The 21,325-nt window shown below is 38.7% G+C and overlaps 1 protein-coding gene across 8 annotated transcripts in view; it reads right to left on the reverse strand.

The window, feature by feature from the left end:
• LOC137286653 (dystrophin-like) overlaps positions 1-21,325 on the reverse strand; it is a 386,558-nt gene that overhangs the window by 133,126 nt on the left and 232,107 nt on the right. For all 8 annotated transcript variants that reach the window (XM_067818622.1, XM_067818621.1, XM_067818620.1 and 5 more), the window contains 5 exons: positions 20,751-20,970; positions 20,304-20,470; positions 13,104-13,221; positions 7,823-8,034; positions 7,022-7,176 (listed from right to left, as the gene is read on the reverse strand). In XM_067818622.1, coding sequence (XP_067674723.1) covers positions 7,022-7,176; positions 7,823-8,034; positions 13,104-13,221; positions 20,304-20,470; positions 20,751-20,970 — 872 coding nt within the window. The remainder of the gene's footprint in view (positions 1-7,021; positions 7,177-7,822; positions 8,035-13,103; positions 13,222-20,303; positions 20,471-20,750; positions 20,971-21,325) is intronic.

Genomic DNA, 21,325 nt, shown 5'->3' on the forward strand with positions numbered 1-21,325 from the left:
TAAATGTGGAAAGTGATGAAAAATTCACAAATTGTCCAACATCTTCACATCTTATATTGCCCACTGACATTGAATTATTACATGTAGCAAGCAATCTCTTTCAAATGTTGGAAGGCGAAGCATATGACTTGTTTTTGAAACATTACTCAGAAATAGTCAAGCCTTTCTAGAGGAGCCTTCATGTCAATGACTCCTCACCTGTCAATCCAATGATTGATGTAACGAGCTCTACTGGAACCTTCGGACTACACACTGACACAATGTCCACCAAGAACACGGTATTCATTAAGTAGTTTTGTCAACCAACAATGGCTCATGGAGACCTGGCATAACAGATTCCGACAACCCAAGTAGTATAAGTACAACCCGCTATTACTTATACTACTACCCGGTGAGCAGTTATGGTCAGTTCCAAATCCCCATGGTATACCTGCACTTCAGCAGTCCTATTGTGATTGGTTCTCACTGTAAATCAATGTTTACCTATCAGCACGAAGAGCAACATGATGGCTTAAGTTATTTTGGGTAGTTATGCTTCCATCAGCATCACAGGAATAAAATTCCCATCATCTGTCTATAAAACACATCAAACTCTGCTACACTTCATAAACAATTACAAGTTCTTTTCACACTTTCTAACAAAATAATTACACAGTTGACAATTATTAGGAAGCTATTTAATCAAACAGTATTTCTTTACAATCTGAAAAAGAGACTTCAGAATGTATTTCAGCTTCCGAAAACGATACATGCCTTTCAAGCTGAACAAAGTGAAACCTTTTTCTCTCTTGCATAGCTGTTGACAAATGTTTGCTGACAATCAGCAACTTTCAAACTAAGCGTTGTCATCCATCAGCAAGGACTGATAATGACAAGAAATCAGCTTGTCAAACAAACTGTACAGAATGGTCCTCAAACATGAACATCCATCATCGTCCAACTTAAAATTGATGAAAAATGCATAAACTGTCAAACATCTTCAGATCTTGTGAACAGTGATATGTTTTTTTGCAAGGAACAAAGATTGCTGAAGTTCTGGGAACACCATGTACGTGCCTAGAAAGACAACATACACAGCACCATAATGGTTAATCCCTGTTATGACCTGATATCAGCTTCCATGCCTCCTGTGGTAGCTGACACTGTGTTGACCTTTTTGTCTGTTGGTGCCCAGTAAGGACACTCTTGTGTGTCCCAGACATAAAACATCACAAACAAAGAGATATTTAAGACCATGAAATGAGACTTGATATCACTGAGGCATCACAACAAATTTCATCATCCAAGTGCAACTTGGTCTATGTTTTTGTCACCTTTTATGAAATGTGGAAACAAAACTATTGCCCATTTTGCCCTCCCAAAAGTCTATCCATGCTCCTACATACCAAGCCCACATCTCAACCCAACACAGTGTATCTTCTACCCGACATCAACTGATGTCTGCAGACCTCAAAATCAGATCACCTCCCTCCAAAATCTGCCACTCAGGTAGCATCACCCTCCATCATAGTCTAATAATCTTCTATGGATCCCAAATATCCAATATACATTGAAGTCTGCTTGCGGATAACATCATCTCCCAGCAACACCACTTTCCTCCCCATTCGTCTATCTTTCTTTTACCCCACCTACATACACAACAACTACTGTCATCTGCTAGCTACCACACCACCTGCCTGTTACACCACTTCCCTCCCCATTCGTCTATCTTTCTTTTACCCCACCTACATACACAACAACTACTGTCATCTGCTAGCTACCACACCACCTGCCTGTTACACCACTTCCCTCCCCATTAGACCATCTCTCTTCTACCCCACCTACTTAAACTACAACTATTGCCGTCTGCTAGCTGCTACACAGTCCATTTCTCTTCTACCCCACCTACTTACACAACAACTACTGCCGTCTGCTAGCTACCACACCACCTGCCTGCTACACCACTTCCCTCCCCATTAGACCATCTCTCTTCTACCCCACCTACTTACACAACAACTACTGCCGTCTGCTAGCTACCACACAACCTGCCTGCTACACCACTTCCCTCCCCATTAGACCATCTCTCTTCTACCCCACCTACTTAAACTACAACTATTGCCGTCTGCTAGCTGCTACACAGTCCATTTCTCTTCTACCCCACCTACTTACACAACAACTACTGCCGTCTGCTAGCTACCACACCACCTGGCTGCAACACCACTTCCCTCCCCATTACACCATCTCTCTTCTACCCCACCAACTTACCCAACAACCACTGCAATCTGATGTAGCTAACTCTTCAGTCAAGGACCCATCTCTCCATTGTGCATGTTCTATCTCACTGTGCACTGCCAGAATGTGCATCCGACCTTGGGCTGATCTCTCACTACATCTAAAGCCCACAAATTAGCACTACGAGGACAGGATGAGCATCACATCACGAAACACACTCCACCTACCGTTTTGTGAGGGAACTTTGGAGTGCAGTTAGTCTCTTCACAATGACGCAAGTCAGCCAGTATCATGCATGCTTGATACAGATATACAGTGTATTCATACAAGCTGTAACTCCCATACTGCAAGGAAACCCCATTTCAAAAGGCAGAAGCAATACATTATGTTACCCAGCTTGTTCTGTTTTCTCATTATAATACTAAAAAATGTTAGAATAAAGGCACTGAGATGCTAATTCACCTAGTATGCAGGTCTAAGATAAAGTAGAGGTAATCCACAAAGAGCATACAGTAAAGTATACTCCAGGTGTTTACCCGAGGAACACCCCACACCACATGTGACATTTCTACCATGGCTGCTTGGCACCTACCTGGCTTGGATGTACATGCATGTTGGGTCGCGTTGACCTTATGCATGTGCGTGGCATGTCATCAGATTGTTGTGACAGCTGACCCAGGGAATGCTACACTATGTTTCCCTGGCTGGGGAAGATGTGGACTTGGCAGGTGCTTGGTGTGGCTAGTGGTCTGGATTGCATGTCACTGCTTAATGAAGAACATGGTGGTGTGCTAGCACCCTTCATCGCTGAGGTATCAGTGTCTTACATGAAATATACCACTCTAAACAAGTTAAAGAACACCCAGACCTTGAAAGCTGTGCTGTAATCACAATTGCTGATTACATAAAACAACATTTGGTTTGGCCAGAGACCATATACTATATGGTCTCTGGTTTGGCACAAAGTACTACAGTCTAGAGATTGTGGCTAAACAAACTGTTAGTGATATTCAAGTTTCAACAAGTGAGGGGCACAAGTAGGGGATAGACATTGTCCCAGTCCTTAAAGTCACAAATGCCTGACCTCTTGTTACCATGGAAACAATGATGCCATGACACCTTATAAGTAAGTCTAAGTTGTGTTCATGAAAATCTTACAGAAAAATCAGTCCCTCCTGCTGTTGCTGCTGCTACTACTACTGCTGCTACTGCTACTACTATTAATATTGCTGCTGCTACTACCACTACTACTACCACTAGTACTACTTCCACTACGACCACTACTACTAAAACAACAACTACTACTATTACTTCCACTACCACAACTACTATTGGTATGATGATGATAACGATGACAACGACGACGATGAAGAAGAAGATGGGGATAATAATACAATGTCAATTTTGATAACAACTATTTTGATGATGTGAAGAGAATGATGATAATCCTAATAACAAAAGATGTGACAGCAATTTTTAATAAGAAGTAACCATACCCCCTACCCTCACACCGCATCAAACAATGTAATATAACAAGCTCCTCAGACCCCCTGTGGAGGTGAGCACAATCCTCCACTCTCACAACCCCTATCTTTACCTGGTGAAATATTAATGTAACGATTGGAGTCCATCCAACATAAATCCTCCACAACTGTAAAACAAACTCCACAATCTGTGAAATCCAATCAACTTCACCATCGTTAAAAACACTCTGTCAAAGATGACCTGCTACATTGGGCTGAACACTGAGAAATGTAATCACTGGATAATATCTCACCTTGATGGGAAAGCTTGTTAAAAAAAATCTCTATAATAACCTTTCAAATCTCACCATGGCCTATCAAAAGGACACTGTAATGTTTAGAAATTCATCTGATTCAGAAGTCAGAAGATTATATTTAACCACAATGGACTTTTGTGGCACCACCTTTCAGTCCATCTCTCCTGAATGAAAGGAAGTGCTAAATCTTTACAGTAAGTGAGTTCACATCAACATTGCACTCACCAAAACAGCTGCCATGTTGTGGCTGTAAATAAAAAAATGGTAGTCTGGACAAGATAACAGTATAAGCATGCATATTCGAGGCTTATTGTCAATAGGCATCCAGGTAAGACCAGTGCTTGACAGCACAAGTACCAATACTCTAGCTGTGTTGTGACTGCGAATACCCAACACTGGGCTATGCAAACCAGTGGTTGAAAGTATGAGTACCAATACTCTAGCCATGATGTGACTGCAAATAACCAAGACTGGGCTTGGCAAATCAGTGTTTGATCACAAGAGCACTAATGCTCTAGCTGTGTTGTGACTGCAAATATCCAAGACTGGGCTAGGCAGACCAGTGGTTGTTAGCACGGGTACCAATACTCCAGCCATGTTGTGACTAGAAATAACCAAGACTCTGCTAAGCAAATCAGTGTTTGATCGCAAGAGTACTAATGCTCTAGCCTTGTTGTGACTGCAAATAACCAAAACTGGGCTAGGCAAACCAGTGTTTGATCACAAGAATACCAGTACTCCAGCCTCATTATGACTGCAAATAACCAAAACTGGGCTATGCAAACCAGTGTTTGATCACAAGAATACCAGTACTCCAGCCTCATTATGACTGCAAATAACCAAAACTGGGCTAGGCAAACCAGTGTTTGATCGCAAGAGTATCAGTACTCCAGCCTTATTGTGACTGCAAATAACCAAGACTGGGCTATGCAAACCAGTGCTTGATAGCAAAAGGATCAATACTCCACCTGTGTTGTAAGAGCACATGACCAAGACTGGGTTACGCAAACCAGTGCTTGATAGCATGAGTACCAACACTCTTGCCATGTTGTGACTGCAAAGAACCCAAATTGGGCTAGACAAACCAGTGTTTGATAGCAAGAGAACCACAAATTTTGTTTATTCTTCTATGATAAGACAAAAAGTTTGCAGCATCACATGTTGTAGCCATCCAATCAAACCCAGGTGTTCAGTGTGATGAGCCAATGCTTTAATCACTACCCACTGCCCCCATACAATAACATAAAACGATGACACTTTTCAAATGCCAATATCCATTAACTGACTACTGACACTGCAGGGACAATGTTGCACTATAATAGATATCCATGCACTATACCATAACTACAGATCGAACATTTTTGGATACCAAGCCGTCATATGAACGAACTGAATGAAGAACAAAGAAAACACTGACTGATCATAAACCATTGTCATAACTTTCAAAACCTCCAGAGAGAATGTCTGTGATATTTCCTGACGAAGCAATCCTAGCCTAAAATGGATTCAAATGTAACCAGACAACCTTGAAATTAAACTTTTAACATCATCAATCTTTTCAAGGACAAGACTATAATGTACAGAAAGATCAGGTGAACCAACTCACTCATGGGGTTACAAGAGACAGTGATTTGGCGCTTGCTGTCAGTAACATTTAACACACATTTCATTTTGTCATCCCTCAGGACACTTGTTTGGCATTACACAGCCCAATATCCAGGTTCCATTCCCTAATTCATTTGATTCAAACAGTGTTCACCACAGTTCAAGACAAGAGTGTGACCTTTGTTCTGGCAAGATCTTCAATCAGGTGGAAGGTGGAAGGTTTGAGACCAAAGATGAAATGGGTGAAACTACACACGAACACTTTGCACAGAGCGTTCCAACATTTCAATCAAATACGTTTCAGAGCAAAACACACCATGAAGCTTTCTCCTTCACCGAGCTTGAGAACAATGTTTATTAACAGAGACTCAGGAGCTGCTAATTCAGAGTCACACATTCAGTAGCTGTGTCTGGATCTGCTGGTGTGGGTTCACATAACCATTTTGTCTGTATCATGACCTTCTTTAGAACTTGAAGTACCAAGGATGAACAAGATACATGGATGAACCAATTCTCGTATTCAATAAGGAGCCACTTTTCGGTGAAGGTTTTGTTTAATGTGCAGGCTTCACTAGTTAAGACCATTATACATATGACTTCACACATTGTGTACCTTAAAGGCTTCTCCACTCTAATGAAACTACAGTGTCTGCACATAACGCAGACCATTAGGTTTCAAACTACCTTTTTACCTTTGATGTTCACCGATCTGGTCTTGCAACTGATTGGTGTTTTATTTGTAGCTTAAAGATGAAATTTCTTCATTGAGTAATTAACTAAGTGAATAGTAATCAATCTGATATCACCTGTAAGAGTAGGTATTCACCTACATTGAGCCATGTTAAAAATTACCCTAGTCGCTTAATCACAATACTAGGGAAAACTGCTTAAGGGAATGGTAACATGGAAATGGTATCAATCCAAACAATAGCAGAGGTACACCTAGATCACATATTCATACCAACTGCTAGAGGTGGTAGATATTTCTGTGTGGCGAGATTTATGTCAGGTTGAACAAGAGGACACGAGAATGGATTTTCTGGTACCAAACCACTAAGCCATGGACCAACAACCACTTGGAAGGACACCATGGTCCCATGAACATAATCGTCAGAAAGGCTCATCCCAACATCTTGAGGCTATCACATTCCTCAAGTTGACGCAAATGTGTATATGCCTCTCTGCCATCCTCTGCAGACATCTCTGTTCGTCAAAATAATGGTGTTCATCCATATATTTTATCCTTCTTTAAATTATGATCCTAAGTTTAAAAACTGTTTAAAGACATTTTGAACTTATTCACTCAACAGAACCAGTGTAGTCTTCAGGGTGCAAGACATAATGTAAAACAAAAATGAAATATCCAAAACAAAATCTCCCTATTGTACAAAAGCATTGTTTTATCAATTGATACATTATATTTACCTGTTCAGCAGCGTAGACCACCGGTTGGTCAGTCTCTCCAACTGCAGTCGAACTTGTCTTGTGTCATCCTGATTGTAGTCATCAATTAATTTTTCCGCCAGTCGCTTGAGATTGTCGACGGTATCCTGTCGCTGATTCACCTCCTCCTGCAGTTTCTGTAAGCCATGAAACACTAATCTTGAAACTGGGCTCTGAATAATTGATACATCAGCTACTACTATCATCATGGAGGCAGGGAGAAAAAACTGTGACAAAGATGTCATCACCCTCTGACATTTTTAACAAGGAACTCTTTACGCTGTACATGCCTGCCAGTCATTAATAACCTCAACAATTCCTTATGAGACAGTTATGCAATTTTTTGTTGTTTATGCAGGAAACAAGTAACACCTAAGGATTTAAAATGTCAAAGATTTTTAAAAAGTCGCAAAATGCCATTGTAGCTCATCTGAAATGTATTTAACGTTTAATCTGTGGTGATGAGTTATATGTTACATCAGGTGAGTGAGTGAGTTGGGTTTTATGTCCTTTTTATTAATATTCCTGCAATATCATGGCAGGATACACCAGAAATGGACTCTATTAATTGTGTTCACACTGGAAATTAAACCCAGGCCTTTGGTGCAACAAGTAAACACTTCAACTGCAAGGCTACCTACAATTTCTACATCAGGGGAAGAAAAGGTTAAAAAAATTCTCAGTTGCATAAACATTTATCCTTTAATATAAAGAATGATGTAAAATTAAAATGGATTTACTTTCCAGGTGAACAAATTGGAAAAATGTATAAACATCATCTACCTTGTGCTCCTTCAGAAGTCTGTCTACATCATTTGGAGACTGAGGTCTGATTGGACGAGCATCCAGCTCCTCCTCAATCTGCGACAGCCATCGTTCAAATTCAGCATACAGCTCGTCAAACTGTCTGCACTCAAGAAGCATATCATCGAGCAGGTTCTTACGTCTATTGACATTCCTGAAAGCCTCATCCCAATGTTCACGGAGTCTCGTAGCTGTCAAATATAGAGATAATATTGACCAGTTTAAAAAAGTATAATCATGAAGGATATTTCAAGCCAAATAATTATGCCATTGATTTAAATCTCTAAATCAATCAGATGTTTGCTTTGGGATTTCTCTTGTCAGAAACAGACATTCATATTTTTCTAAACGTTATTATTTCTCCTGCTGATTGAAACCATGCAGAATGATGTCAGTTTAAAACTGATTCAATATGACTGTTTCATGTTGCATCGCTCATACAGACCACTTCATATATTACACTGGGAGCTATCATCATCATACATCATTTCAAAGAGGGTTTTGTCACCAAGTTCACAGAGAGCTTGTCATTGTCTCAAGGTAATACGTCAAAATGTATGACAGCTCTAAAATTCACACAGTAGGAAAGTGCTGCTTTTTCATCTCTGACGCAAACAAAGCAATTATGACTTGGATGAGATGTGATCTTTCAGGGACTTAAAGAGAGAGAACTTTGAATAAGGTTTATCAAGGTTCACATATGACCACCAATATAAGTTCAGGAATTACATTTTCAAAACTCTCTTAGAGCTGGATAGTTCTGTTCAATACAGACCCATCTTACACACCCTCCCAGCTACCTACGACCACCAATAATGCTCAGGTTATGTTCTGTTCAATACAGACCCATCTTACATACCTCCCAGCTAACTACGACCACCAATAATGTTCAGGTTATGTTCTGTTCAATACAGACCCATCTTACACACCTTCCAGCTAACTACGACCACCAATAATGCTCAGGTTATGTTCTGTTCAATACAGACCCATCTTACATACCTCCCAGCTAACTACGACCACCAATAATGTTCAGGTTATGCTCTGTTCAATACAGACCCATCTTACACACCTTCCAGCTAACTACGACCACCAATAATGTTCAGGTTACGTTCTGTTCAATACAGACCCATCTTATATACCTCCCAGCTAAATACGACCACCAATAATATTCAGGCTATGTTCTGTTCAATGCTCCTCCCAGCTAACTACGACCACCAAAGAGGAACCCACTCCTTAGCAGACAGTTTGCATTCCTGCTCCTTCAGATATTTACATTTCAGTAGAGCTGTCAGGTTACCCTACAGATCTACATCTACAAGTCAAATAGACTGTCCCAAATATGTCACATGAGCAACAATTTAAAAAAATTGGTTGTGCAGTTTATACTTCCTGCATGTAGAATTTGACTTAGAGTTAAACAGTGGATTAACATGTGAAAATGTTGAAGATGAATATATAACACCATTTCACAGAAACATTTTTATGAAACCCTGTAGTCATCATATTGATCTTTTTTTAAAAGCAAACCAATATGTACATGGTCTTGTTTGAACAAAATGCATCAATACACTCAAACATTAAAAATTCATGAAATGAAACCCATATATTATCAACACAAAAATGCATCAATGGCACTAAATTCTGATTCGCAAAATTAAACCTATTTCTAACTGAGAAAAAATGCCTCAATGGCTTTTAAACAATGACTCTTTCAAGAAACTAAACCCATTTTTGAGAGAAAACACATCAATGCTTTAAAACACACATAATTCCTGAAACTAAACCTATTTTTGCACATAAACAATGTACTAAACCTGAAAAACATATTTAATTCATGAAACTAAACCTGCAAATAAAAGAAAATCCTTCACATCAATAAAATCTTGAAACTGAGATCCATTTAATTAGCGAAAAAAACATTTCAGAAGTCCAAATGAACAGTATGAAAAACACATCACATGTAATTCATCCTATTGACCCATCAAAGATAGAAGTCAGTTGTGCTCACGGAACATGTGACCACACAATCTGAAAATCACGAAGAAAGTTTCCAGTAATTAGCATCCCGGGGCAAGTCATGTTTTTTTTTAAAACTGACAATGCATTCTGATCAGTGTGAATTTCAAAGGAAAGGTCATTGCTAACCAGCAGGCAACAACAACCATCTAACGCACCGAACATAATCACAGATTTTGACATGTTCTTAAGGGATTAACTGACAAAGGAGATGCAAGGATGTATGTTCACACCGTTCTTGTCATCGGTGATAATGCTGTAATGATAACACTGACATGTAATAGTTCTAGCATGCCATAAAATAATTTCCGAGTACACTGAGTAAATCTATGTAACCTTTGATGGCGCTATGGGCGCACTGCACGGCCGGACACTGTTATTTTATCACTGACAACAGTGTCAGATCATGAGCACTGAATGTCAGCATTTGCATGTTTGGTTCTCCAGAGGTTCCAGGACAGAATAGGTCACCTGCAGAACATGCTCCTGTCCCTACTGAAGATCAGAGTTACAAATGATTTACAGCAACCCATGCTTTATGTAAGAGGCAGCTAACGGGATTGGGATTGGTCAGGCTCGCCAACTTGGTTGTCACGGTATCTCAATTGTATGAAGGATGCTCATGATGTCAATCAGTCTGTTGTCTGGTTCAGATTTGATTATTTACAGACAGCCGTTACATTACTGGAATCTTGCTGAGTGTAGTGATAAACATTTACCAAGTCAATCCCTACTGGGATTCCATTAGACACCTTGTGCTGTGATCTTTTCCTATCAATTCCAGGGTAGAAAAGGTGTGTTTGGTTGCTCTTGATTTAGAACAAAGTGGTTGGTTATCACTGACTAGATATCAATAGATTATTGATAAATATCAATATATAGTTAATATAGTTAACGAAAAACATAATGACTCATTCATCCATGAATACTTAATAGACCCAGTTTCTGAACATTACTTGGAAGAGACTGATGAATAGAGACTTAATCTTTTGTGAGTAGAAACTGAAACTTCATTTTAATAGTTACCTACAGAGGTTACTGTCTACATGCTTTCATGTCCGTAACATATATCATTCCTCAAATACAAGATATTTCTGATAATCAATGTTTTCAGCCTGTCCTAACTGCATTGACTCATTGATAAGGATTGGGAGATTGATTCTGCACTTCTGGGCTCCCATCATGGACTGATGTTCATGCTATCAACCCCTTGGTTCCATGGTATCAAATTGATAATTACAGGCTGTCACTTCAGGTAGGTCTACTCAGGCCCCTCCTCTGATAAGCAGAGATGGTTAGGTTCATCATTCTTCACTCAAAAGTTATGGGTTCAGTACCAATGAGAGGTTTGTTCCCTCCTAATGTAGGAATCACTGTTTCAAAATATCACATCAAGCAGCGAGTGAAAGACCTGGGTTTGTGGCTCAAAACTGAAACTACATGTGGAATGCACCACATTCCCAAGAGTTAAACAATTTACTTCAGTTATAGTACTGCCTTCCTACAAGACAAAAACTGTATTATTTTTTGTAGGATACGTCATCTTGACAATTACAATGAATTACTTTTTTAAAATACATAAATGATTTGAGTTCTGTTACAAACTGACTGAGAAAAAACATTTAAATACTTCATTGATCACATTGAAATTTTAGCTAGATTTGTACATTGGCAAGAAGCTTATGCACATTTTAAAGAAAAGTTGATGAAAAATAAATAATAATTGTATCATCAATTCCTATTGGCAAATAACATGTTTTAACAGGCCTACAAAAGCCCACCAAAAAATGTAATTATCTGAAATTGTTACACATAGAAAATATAGACTTAATCTGTGAGTTACTTCAGACCAGACAAGAAGCAATCATCCAGATATCCTCTGTGGTTTAGGAAACTCAATTTGTAGCAAATTTTCAAGATGTGCCAGCAGTACCAACTCCCAATCACAGCAAATGATTACAGAAAATGACTGCACCAACTATTCTCTAAACTGCATAGTTCCTGTTGCAATATTTTTCGCATCACAAAACACCATCTTTTTCCCTCTACTCCTGCGTCTTTCAATGCATCATTTTAACGAAAATGGCCTCAAATTAGAGGCACTCAAAATTCCACCCTCCGGCCTCAATTATGTGTAGAAATCCGTGACAGCTTTAACTGTTTCTAAATGTAGGGAAAGGTTTGAGTAGACAAAGCAATACTGGGGGACCAGTGGGCTACCTCAACAGCCATGCTGAAACTGTAACGCTTTCACTGCCAAGTACTGCTGTAACCCTGAATGTGTCAAGTGTCCTTGTGTTATAACACTTCAGTTATCAGGTATCTTAATCCTTTACTCCAGTAAAAGTCTGGATTGTATCTATCTTTAATGATACAACATGATGTGTTATTTAAACTTTGTTTTTAATGTATTATTAAATCATGTTGTACTGATGTTTAAATGAAGTCATACTGTCATTAACAAATCATTAACTTAATGAAAGTTCAGGAGTATCATTGAAAACAAACACAGGAGTGAGTGCGTGAGTGAGCGAGTTACCCTCCTGAGCCGTGTTTTTCTGGAGTGAATGACTGACAGGTGTTAATCCACATCTCATCTGAGATTCAGCTATGAAACTAATGCCTGTAAATAATACAATCTTGAATACGAGAATCAGTGAATATCAACCCACTTCCTGGAATTATGACTTACAGTTATGTCATCTAGAATGACCATCTAATTAGCCGTATCACTTCCCTGGACACTGAATACCTGTATCACCTGGCCTGATCACCCAATCAGCTGGATCACCCAGTCTGATCATGAAATCAGCTGTATCACCTAGCCTTATCACCAGTCAGCTGAATCGCCTAGCCTGATCACCCAATCAGCTGTATCACCTAGCCTGATCACCCAATCAGCTGTATCACCTAGCCTGATCATCAATCAGCTGAATCACCTAGCCTGATCATCATTCAGCTGTATCACCTAGCCTGATCATCAGTCAGCTGTATCACCTAGCCGATCACCCAAACACCTGAATCACCTAGCCTGATCACCGAATCAGCTGTATCATTTTGACACACAATCAGAGTTGATCACAAATCAACCATATCCCCCAGCCTCATCAACCTGACCATACCAAACCACATCTTCACAGTTTGCCAACATATCAGTTAAGTTCCAATACCTGCCCATCAGATCTGCATTCTATTCAAGTTCCAAAGCCTATCCATCAGGTCTCCATTCTGTACAAGAACTTACCTCTTTCTCGAAGCATCTGACGGTCATTCTCACTGTTGGTCTGCCGCTGCAGCTGGTCAGCGGTACTCAGGACAGTGTCCAGCTGAGCCCTCCGGTTCTCCATGTCCTGCAGGATCGCCTGCAACACAAGGATACACACAATATTACAAAGGTTATCAAGGGTGCTTCTAGAAAAACAAGAAAACAAGCAATGACTTCATCAGTAATACTCACCTACACAGTTTGTACCTGATGATATTCAGCAATATTCACCTGCACAGTTTGGACCTGACAATGTCCAAAGTCTCAAGCTAAGTCTCAAGTAAGCAAATCAGTGATGACCAGCAATATCACAAGTCAACTCAGTCGACTCGTTCAGAACAAACAATCCATATCAGTTCACTCTTTTACAACAAACATGCACCACTGGGGACTTAATCTGTCACAAAATTCACACAGCGAGGCCATGATGTAACCAGGAGGCACATGAGGTCATCATAAAAGACTTGATGACATGGGATTCTGCTGTAAGCTCCTAAAGCTGCTTACTCGGTGCTACGACTGAAGGATATCAGAAATACGAATAAACACAAGAATACCATGGTAGATTCAGCACTGTCTGTTTTAGAATCCTTTTTCTTTTTCTGGGATTGCTTGAAACCTGTCATATTTGTTTCCAGTTTTTATAAAAACAATTACCAAATGCTAGCCTTGTTAACAGTGACATGCTGATGGACAGTCACTGCTCAGAATGGATTACCAAGCAAAATGTTACATAAATATCAAAACATACATTACCACAGGCAGACGTAGAATTGATAAAAATGTCAACAAACAGTCTTCATTATCTCCCCAAGTCACATACTTGCCATATTTAACACCAACATTCCATCCCCCCACACTTATTATTTTACAAATGCCTCTCTGCTCTATCAAGAAAGTATTAATGTTGTCTTCTAAGTGATAATATCGTGGAGTAGACACTAAATGAAATATATATGTGTAACATGCACACAGCGATTGAGTTAATCTCAATTTGTACTACATCTCCCAGAAAGAATGAGATGAAAAAACTGCTCTTGGTTATCAATTCTTGAATAAAAGACAATCTAACTAACTTTAAAACAATGTCAGAGGAAAGTAACAGCTTTTTGGTGAAAAAATCTAATAAAGGGAATGGTTCATGCATTGCAATCCATACTTTTTACTAACAGAAATTCAGCTCAGTCTGCTTTTTAATTCAAGTCACGGACGGGGGGAGGAAGTTTACTCACTGTTTGTTGAACAAATGTGTTCATAAAATTCAAGAACAATGGAAAACATTTAAACTTACTCTTAAAGTTTGCAAATGACCTGTAATTGACCACAGCATGTCAATGACACTAAAACTATCCCTTCTTAAATGCTTTAATCAACATTTTGTATAGCCTCCTTAAGAATGGTTTATGTAATGTTTTCTCTTTTGTGGACATCGTGTCTGAAAGTAGTTTCAGGAAAATAGTTTTTCTTGCTATAATCTTGCTGTCAAACTGATAAAACACACAACAAATGTATGCGACAGCTTTCAGATCTGAGTGAGTCATTTTTAACACTACAAAAGAAATCTGGCAGTTCTTTGCAGAGAGATTGTGATTTCAGTGAGTTATTGAGTTGAGTTTGATATTGTTTAGAACAGTTTTCAAGTTATATTGTGGCCTGTCAGCTCTTTGTGGGAGAAAAGCTGAATGTGATTCAGGTCTCAGAAAGTTGGCACTTGGGTGACATCAGCGACATCAGTGACACAGTGACATCAGCAACACAGTGACATTAGTGACATAAGTTACATCAGTGAGCTAGGGTATGGCGCAGACAAACCTAATCAGGATTTGAACTGATGATCCTAGTTTCTGTTGTGCCAACATAATGTGTAACTACACAAAAAAATTAGATGAATTGGCCATCCTCAACTTCAAAGGTTGGCGAAGGCAGTGTTGTAAACATCCCAAAATTTCATCCAGAGAACTGGTCTGGTAACTCTCAAAAGTTACCAGACCGGATGGAAAGGTGCCAGTCTAGAATTTTCTGGATACAGAAAAATAATGAGGAAGAATAACAGGAAGGAAACGCCTTCATGATTTCAAACATGTTTCAGTCAAGGATTTAGTCATTATACTCAAAGTCAGATTCGTCCAAGACCATCGGGCAAGCAACTTCATAAAACAGACCATACCAGACAGAAGTTTGCAATACTGGTGAAGGCAAAGTGTAATGAAGGCATAGTGTAATTCATAAACAGTCTCTATATTGTACAGGCATCTGTTTCATGTACTTTCAGTGTTTTAGATAATGGGAGATAAGTTATCCTTTATCAATCCCCTCTTAACCATATCCTGATTATATTCCTCCATTGATGCTAAATATTAAAAAACTCTGTGAAAGGTATGAAAACTCATAATATATTTTTCATAACATAAAGACTGAATTACAAAGCAAATAAGACAATATTATTTAAAAGATTTGTGAACTGAAATATATATATATTAACATGATACATCATGCATACACTCACTGTATTTTACATATACAATTTGACAATCCCATATGAAACCAACACACAGATACATATAGAACAGCACAATGGCACTGCTGCTCACCAGCTTCATTGAGAGTGTGCAAGTTTCAATTTCGGAGTCTTAGAATTTCAGAGGAAAGTTGTGTTTTAAGAATCCTATGGTAGATAATATGAAAAAGGTTATTCATGTGGAATGATGAAAGAATTTGGTAAAAAGTGTTTGAAACTGAAGATACACACATTTCACATCTTCAACACTAGCCTTTGAGAACAGAAGTGTTGGTTCAGAAATTGTCTCTACATGGCTGTGCTTGATACCCAGTCAATTAAATTCTGAATCAAAACTTTTATGCCACACTTTCTTAAAAAGAACCAAGAGTACATTTATCATGATGAAGTCTGAAATTCATACTGTGTTGCTGTACTCATGGTCTGCCTACTTCATACCTCTTGTGTCCCCTTTAAAAAACATGCGACTTTGTTTTGTGATTTCTAATATTAAGGCTAAATAAACAGAGAGAAAAGTTTCTCGGGCATCAGCATGTCACTTTCATTTGTGTGCATAACAATTTTTGAAGGGCATTTAAAAAGTAATAATTTTGATTTTGCTGTGTCCCGATCATCCATTTGTCCACTATAAGAATGAATGTCTGTAAGAACGAGTGTGACCGAATCTACAACTCACCAACATGTGCTAAACTTTCCAAGCTGTATTTCTGTGAGAAAAAAAATGGTAATGTGTTTCTCCCTTGCCACTTTTTTTCCATAAAATTTAAAAAAAAAAAGTCCTTTTGCCCTCGTCACTTTTGAAAAACATGTGCCCGAAAGACATTTAAATTTTTCCAAGCAGCATAAGATGTATGAAAATGCCAAACCATAACTCACTTGGACAATGAATCCTGATGAGCATTAACACTGTCCATGATGAATGCACAATGCCATTTAGAAAGTGGTCAAATGTAAGATATTATAGTTGGGATTATACTTTCTTAGTAAAGTACAGATTCTAGTAATTCTGCTAACCCCACCCACACCCTCAGAGTCAGGCACCAAATCACTAGTACACAAAGCCAGCTATTTAACCATTAAGCGACCATGACTTTCATAAGTGGAAGTTGGACAATTGTTAGTCTCAACTGTAAGTCGTAGTGGCTGAGAGGATTAGACAGCTGATTTTATGTGCTGGCTGTTTGGTGATGATGCTGAGGGTGTGGGTTCGAATCCTGGATGGGATTCAGCCCACCAAAAGCATTAGAATCTGTAATTCACTGAGAAAGTGTAATCCTAAATACAACATTTGTTATACTGTCCATGAAATTACATACACCACAATGTGGTCAAGTGCAGTGAATGAAGGAAGGTGCATCTGTACTGCCAACCAAGGGGAGATAACCCACAACGCTGATGTGACTGATGATGAACATGATGGATGTTATGGCCAATATTCCACACACAGAGGACAAGCCATGGACTGCTTCCTTAAAACATTTGTAGCACCTGACTTCAAGCCCAGATTATTCACTGGGTTGTAAACGCTGTGCTAGAACTGTCTGCAGCAAGCATTCCTGGCAGGAAAGAGGATGCAGCAGCAAGCAGGGCACCATGGCAAAGACAGATGACAAATATACAAACTATATGAAAGTAATACAAGCAAAGACAAAATAATTTTTTCATGTTTCAGGAAGATACCTGAATATCTAATGTTCTTTGATTTCTTTAGATGGCAATCTTGCAAATATCTGTGACAATAAAAATATTCACATTCTTATCAAATAAATCGTCAGTATGTCCCAAGTATTTGAAGTTCCGCATGATAACATAAGCAGCAAGCCAAGGGTTAGAGATCATGCATCTTCAGTATGCCCCAAGTATTTGAAGTTAAAAATGCTGAATATTCCCTCTCAAGCATGATAAAACAGGCAGCAAGCCAAGGGTTAGTGATCATGCAAGTGTTAGCTCATCCAGACCTTAGTCTGTCTCTCTCTAACACCTGTTCTACTGGAGTTAACACATAATCTGTTTCGTTGTTACACCAGTACTGACTCACTACACTGGTACTGCTGACAACTATACTTCTGCACCTAATACATGTACTGATGCCCTTAACATACTCTGTTACCTTTAACACTTTAATATCAATCTCATACTCATACACCTGTACAGGTATGATTAAAAGCTTTGCAGTCAACTAAACTACTTGTCCAGTTGCACCTGTACCGCTGACTGCTGCAGACTAAAAATAGATTCAATCATGAATCAGTCAGCAACAAAATTCAAAATAAGATTTTTTGTTTTTAAATTAAAGATAATGCCATTTCGATATTTCTTTTTCATACTATTGTCCATAAACTTAAAAAAAATTTAAAACATATTTTCAAGCTTCCAAAACAGTAGAGAGGTGAGAGAGACAGATGCATATGGTGGAACAAGACAGGGTGAGATGAGAATCAGGGGAGGTAACACACCTTGAGATGTAGCAATTGGGCACTGATATCAACAACCATGACCTGTAGTGCGTCTATATCTACAACACTGAGACCATGCACAGAGTCTATGTCCGTGCTCAACCCACATGTGTTCTGGAAACGGTAAACAAACAAATGTTAGGCGTTAACAGCTAGCTAAACTCTCTGCAGGTAAGTCCCAGATCACGTCTAGGGATATGTCTGGGCGTGAATAAGTTTTCAGCTTTCCAGCAAACTTTAGATTCCAGAATATCTAAATTCTTCAACATGTTTCCTTTCTTACCACAAAGTGAATTTACAAAATTTCAAATCGTCAACTCATATAAAGAAATTGTGAAATCAAAAATCTTCCACATGTTTCCCCATTTTACCACGAAGTGAATTTAAAATATTTCAAATTGTCAACTCACAAGAAGAAATCATAAACAGACTGAGATAAGAAAAAGAAATTGAAACTTGAAATCGTTGGCATTATATTGATTCAAAAGGGAAATGCTCCAAGGCGAATTTACTGTGTACATGTCATGTCTGGATTAATGGTTTATGATTATTTGAAACATCAAATATCACAAAAAAAAACCCAGTTGAAGTCTATTGATTTTCGCCCAAATGTAACACTGCAGAGAGGTGCTGAAGCATACTTGAGTTAGATTAATAACAGAAAAAGAGAATAACTTTAACAGAACTTCAGTAATATACAGAATTTTTCAGTAATGAACAAAACAGAAACTTAATAGATCTAACAACACAGTCAAGAAAAATTGTTAAATCAAGATTAAACATAAACAAATTTTCTTTTAACTTGACCATAATGCACAATATGTAAATCTTACTAGGATTCACTGGAGACAGTCTTAAGTAAGTAATGTTTCCAAACAGAATCATCCCAATCTTATCAGTGTGCATTTTTCCTTTGCACAGAATTCCATGAGACAAGAACTCAATTTCATAATATTCCCCAAATTATTTTTTACTTTATCCAATGAGCTACAGATCACAAGCATTCCAAATTGGAAAAGACATTTCAGCAGCAGTAAACTAAGTACTGATTAATCTGAAAGTACACATGAACACTTTTTGGAATGTGCTTTTTATTAATTGCTCTAAATTGACCTGTTTAAAAGACATTGGTGGAAAGTATATACAAACTCACACTGATATCTTGCAATAATATTTCTATTTAAGGAAACAGTAAATGAGTTTTTGGCCACACCTTTTAGTACAAGTACAGAATTTTCAAAGAAACAAAAGATTCTAAATGACAGAAGTTCCTATATCTATTTTTTGTGATTCTGATCACGATTATGTCAATAAAAATAATAAATACATACAATATATGAACAATATGGAAAACCATGTTCCCTGAACAGCAGGTTTATATGGAGAAAGCTGGATATTGAAGGTGTAATCACCATCACACAACGTCACCACAGAATATAACAGTTACTTCTATAATACCATCTGATAAACATATGGCAAATTAAAAAGAAAAAAAAATTAATTCATACTCCTAATATTCCAGAGCTCAATGGATCAAGTTGTGCACATATATGTGTAAACATGAGGCTTGTATATAATATAGGTAGAAGCTGTCATTATGTTCAAGAGGAAGAAAGTGATAGACATGGAGAGGTAATTTGAAAGTTTGAAAACAGGTCAGAGGAAAGGAAAGCATTCTGAGAGTGAATGAGATACATGCAGTCATGCAGTCGGTACAAGCAAATGATGTTTCTTTGAAATATAGGAGATAATCCATCGTTACCAAACTCTTAGAACTGAATGTTGACACAGGTTGCCACACCAAGGGAGGTAACTCAACCCATGCAATGAGCAATTGTTGAGCCGTGTGCAAATCTTAAAAAAGTACCCTCAGCATAACGACTGCTGTAAGTCTATGTTAAAATGCATGAGTAAATATAATTCTTGCACTAAAACCGCTTTGAGGAATGGATTCTGGCCAAATTAGACTGGATCTGATGATGTGACATTTCATGATAATGAGTGATGCTATCCATCTGGACACAGGCACATCTTCATATCATTCGCCCACTAGAAACACAGGGAGGACGTGGGACTACTCCGTCTGCAGTAAAGCTGATATATGTGTACATGACGCCATTAACATGCTTCCTACCATGCTCTCAACATGCAATGCTCTGGTGGTTATTGGAGTATTACACAGAACAAAGACCTCGTGTTACCCACCTTCTCTCTGCTGATGATCTGCTCAATGTCCTTGATGTCTCCAACCGTCACCTTCTGTGTCTTCAGCATCCGTTCTAGAACTGTCAGCCAGTCTCGTAACTCCCCGACAGACTTGTCGAAGTCGGGCCATGCCGAGGATTGTTGCTTCTCCGCTTGGCTCACTTTAACTGAAGATGGGACAATGTCAGTCAGAGAGAACTCTGTATCATTATACACAGTCACATTCTGCAATAATAAACGTCAATAAAGATGGATGAGGTGAAGTTGGCTTTGAGACTGATTAATGTACTATTGCATCTGTGTGTCCATGTATGTGCATCTATGTGCATGCCTGTGTCTATTTGTTTGTGAATGTCTGTCTGTGTGTGTGTGTGTCTGTGTGTGCCTGTGTGCATTGCTTGCCATTCAAGTGAGTTTTCAGTCTGTTTTAAGTGCTGGTCTTCTCACCTTGGGTGAAAATCTCTTCCACCATAGCCTCCTGGCGTGTTTTGAGGTTGTCAGCCAGACTGCGAATGTCCTCCCAATCAGAGTTGAGTTTGTTCATCTGTGTTTGGATGTTGGAGGGCATGTCACCGCCCTGTTCAACACACTCCTCAACATACTGGTGGTACATGCGGTTCACATTGTCCACGTTCACCTGCCGATTCTGTATTGCAGCCTTCGTTGTCTGGCAATGAGAATTTGTAACCAAGTGTCAACATTTACATCACATGTTAACAGACCGAAGAGATTAAACAAAACATTATTCCTAAAACACTAAGAGCATTTTCACTTCTCGTAATAATTGTGTAAATTATGTTTTTTTTCAGTCAGGACTATGCAGGTTCTCATTATGAGTGATTGAGTGATTGAGTGAGTGAGTGAGTGAGTGAGTGAGTGAGTGAGTGAGTGAGTGAGTGAGTGAGTGAGTGAGTGAGTGAGTGAGTGAGTGAGTAGTGAGTGAGTGAGTGAGTTTTTAGTAGTATGCTGCTCTCAGCAATATTTCAGCGATGTGGCAGTGGTCTGTAAATAATCAAGTCTGG

The sequence above is a fragment of the Haliotis asinina genome, chromosome 6 (genome assembly GCF_037392515.1).
Source record: "Haliotis asinina isolate JCU_RB_2024 chromosome 6, JCU_Hal_asi_v2, whole genome shotgun sequence".
Lineage (NCBI taxonomy): Eukaryota > Metazoa > Mollusca > Gastropoda > Lepetellida > Haliotidae > Haliotis > Haliotis asinina.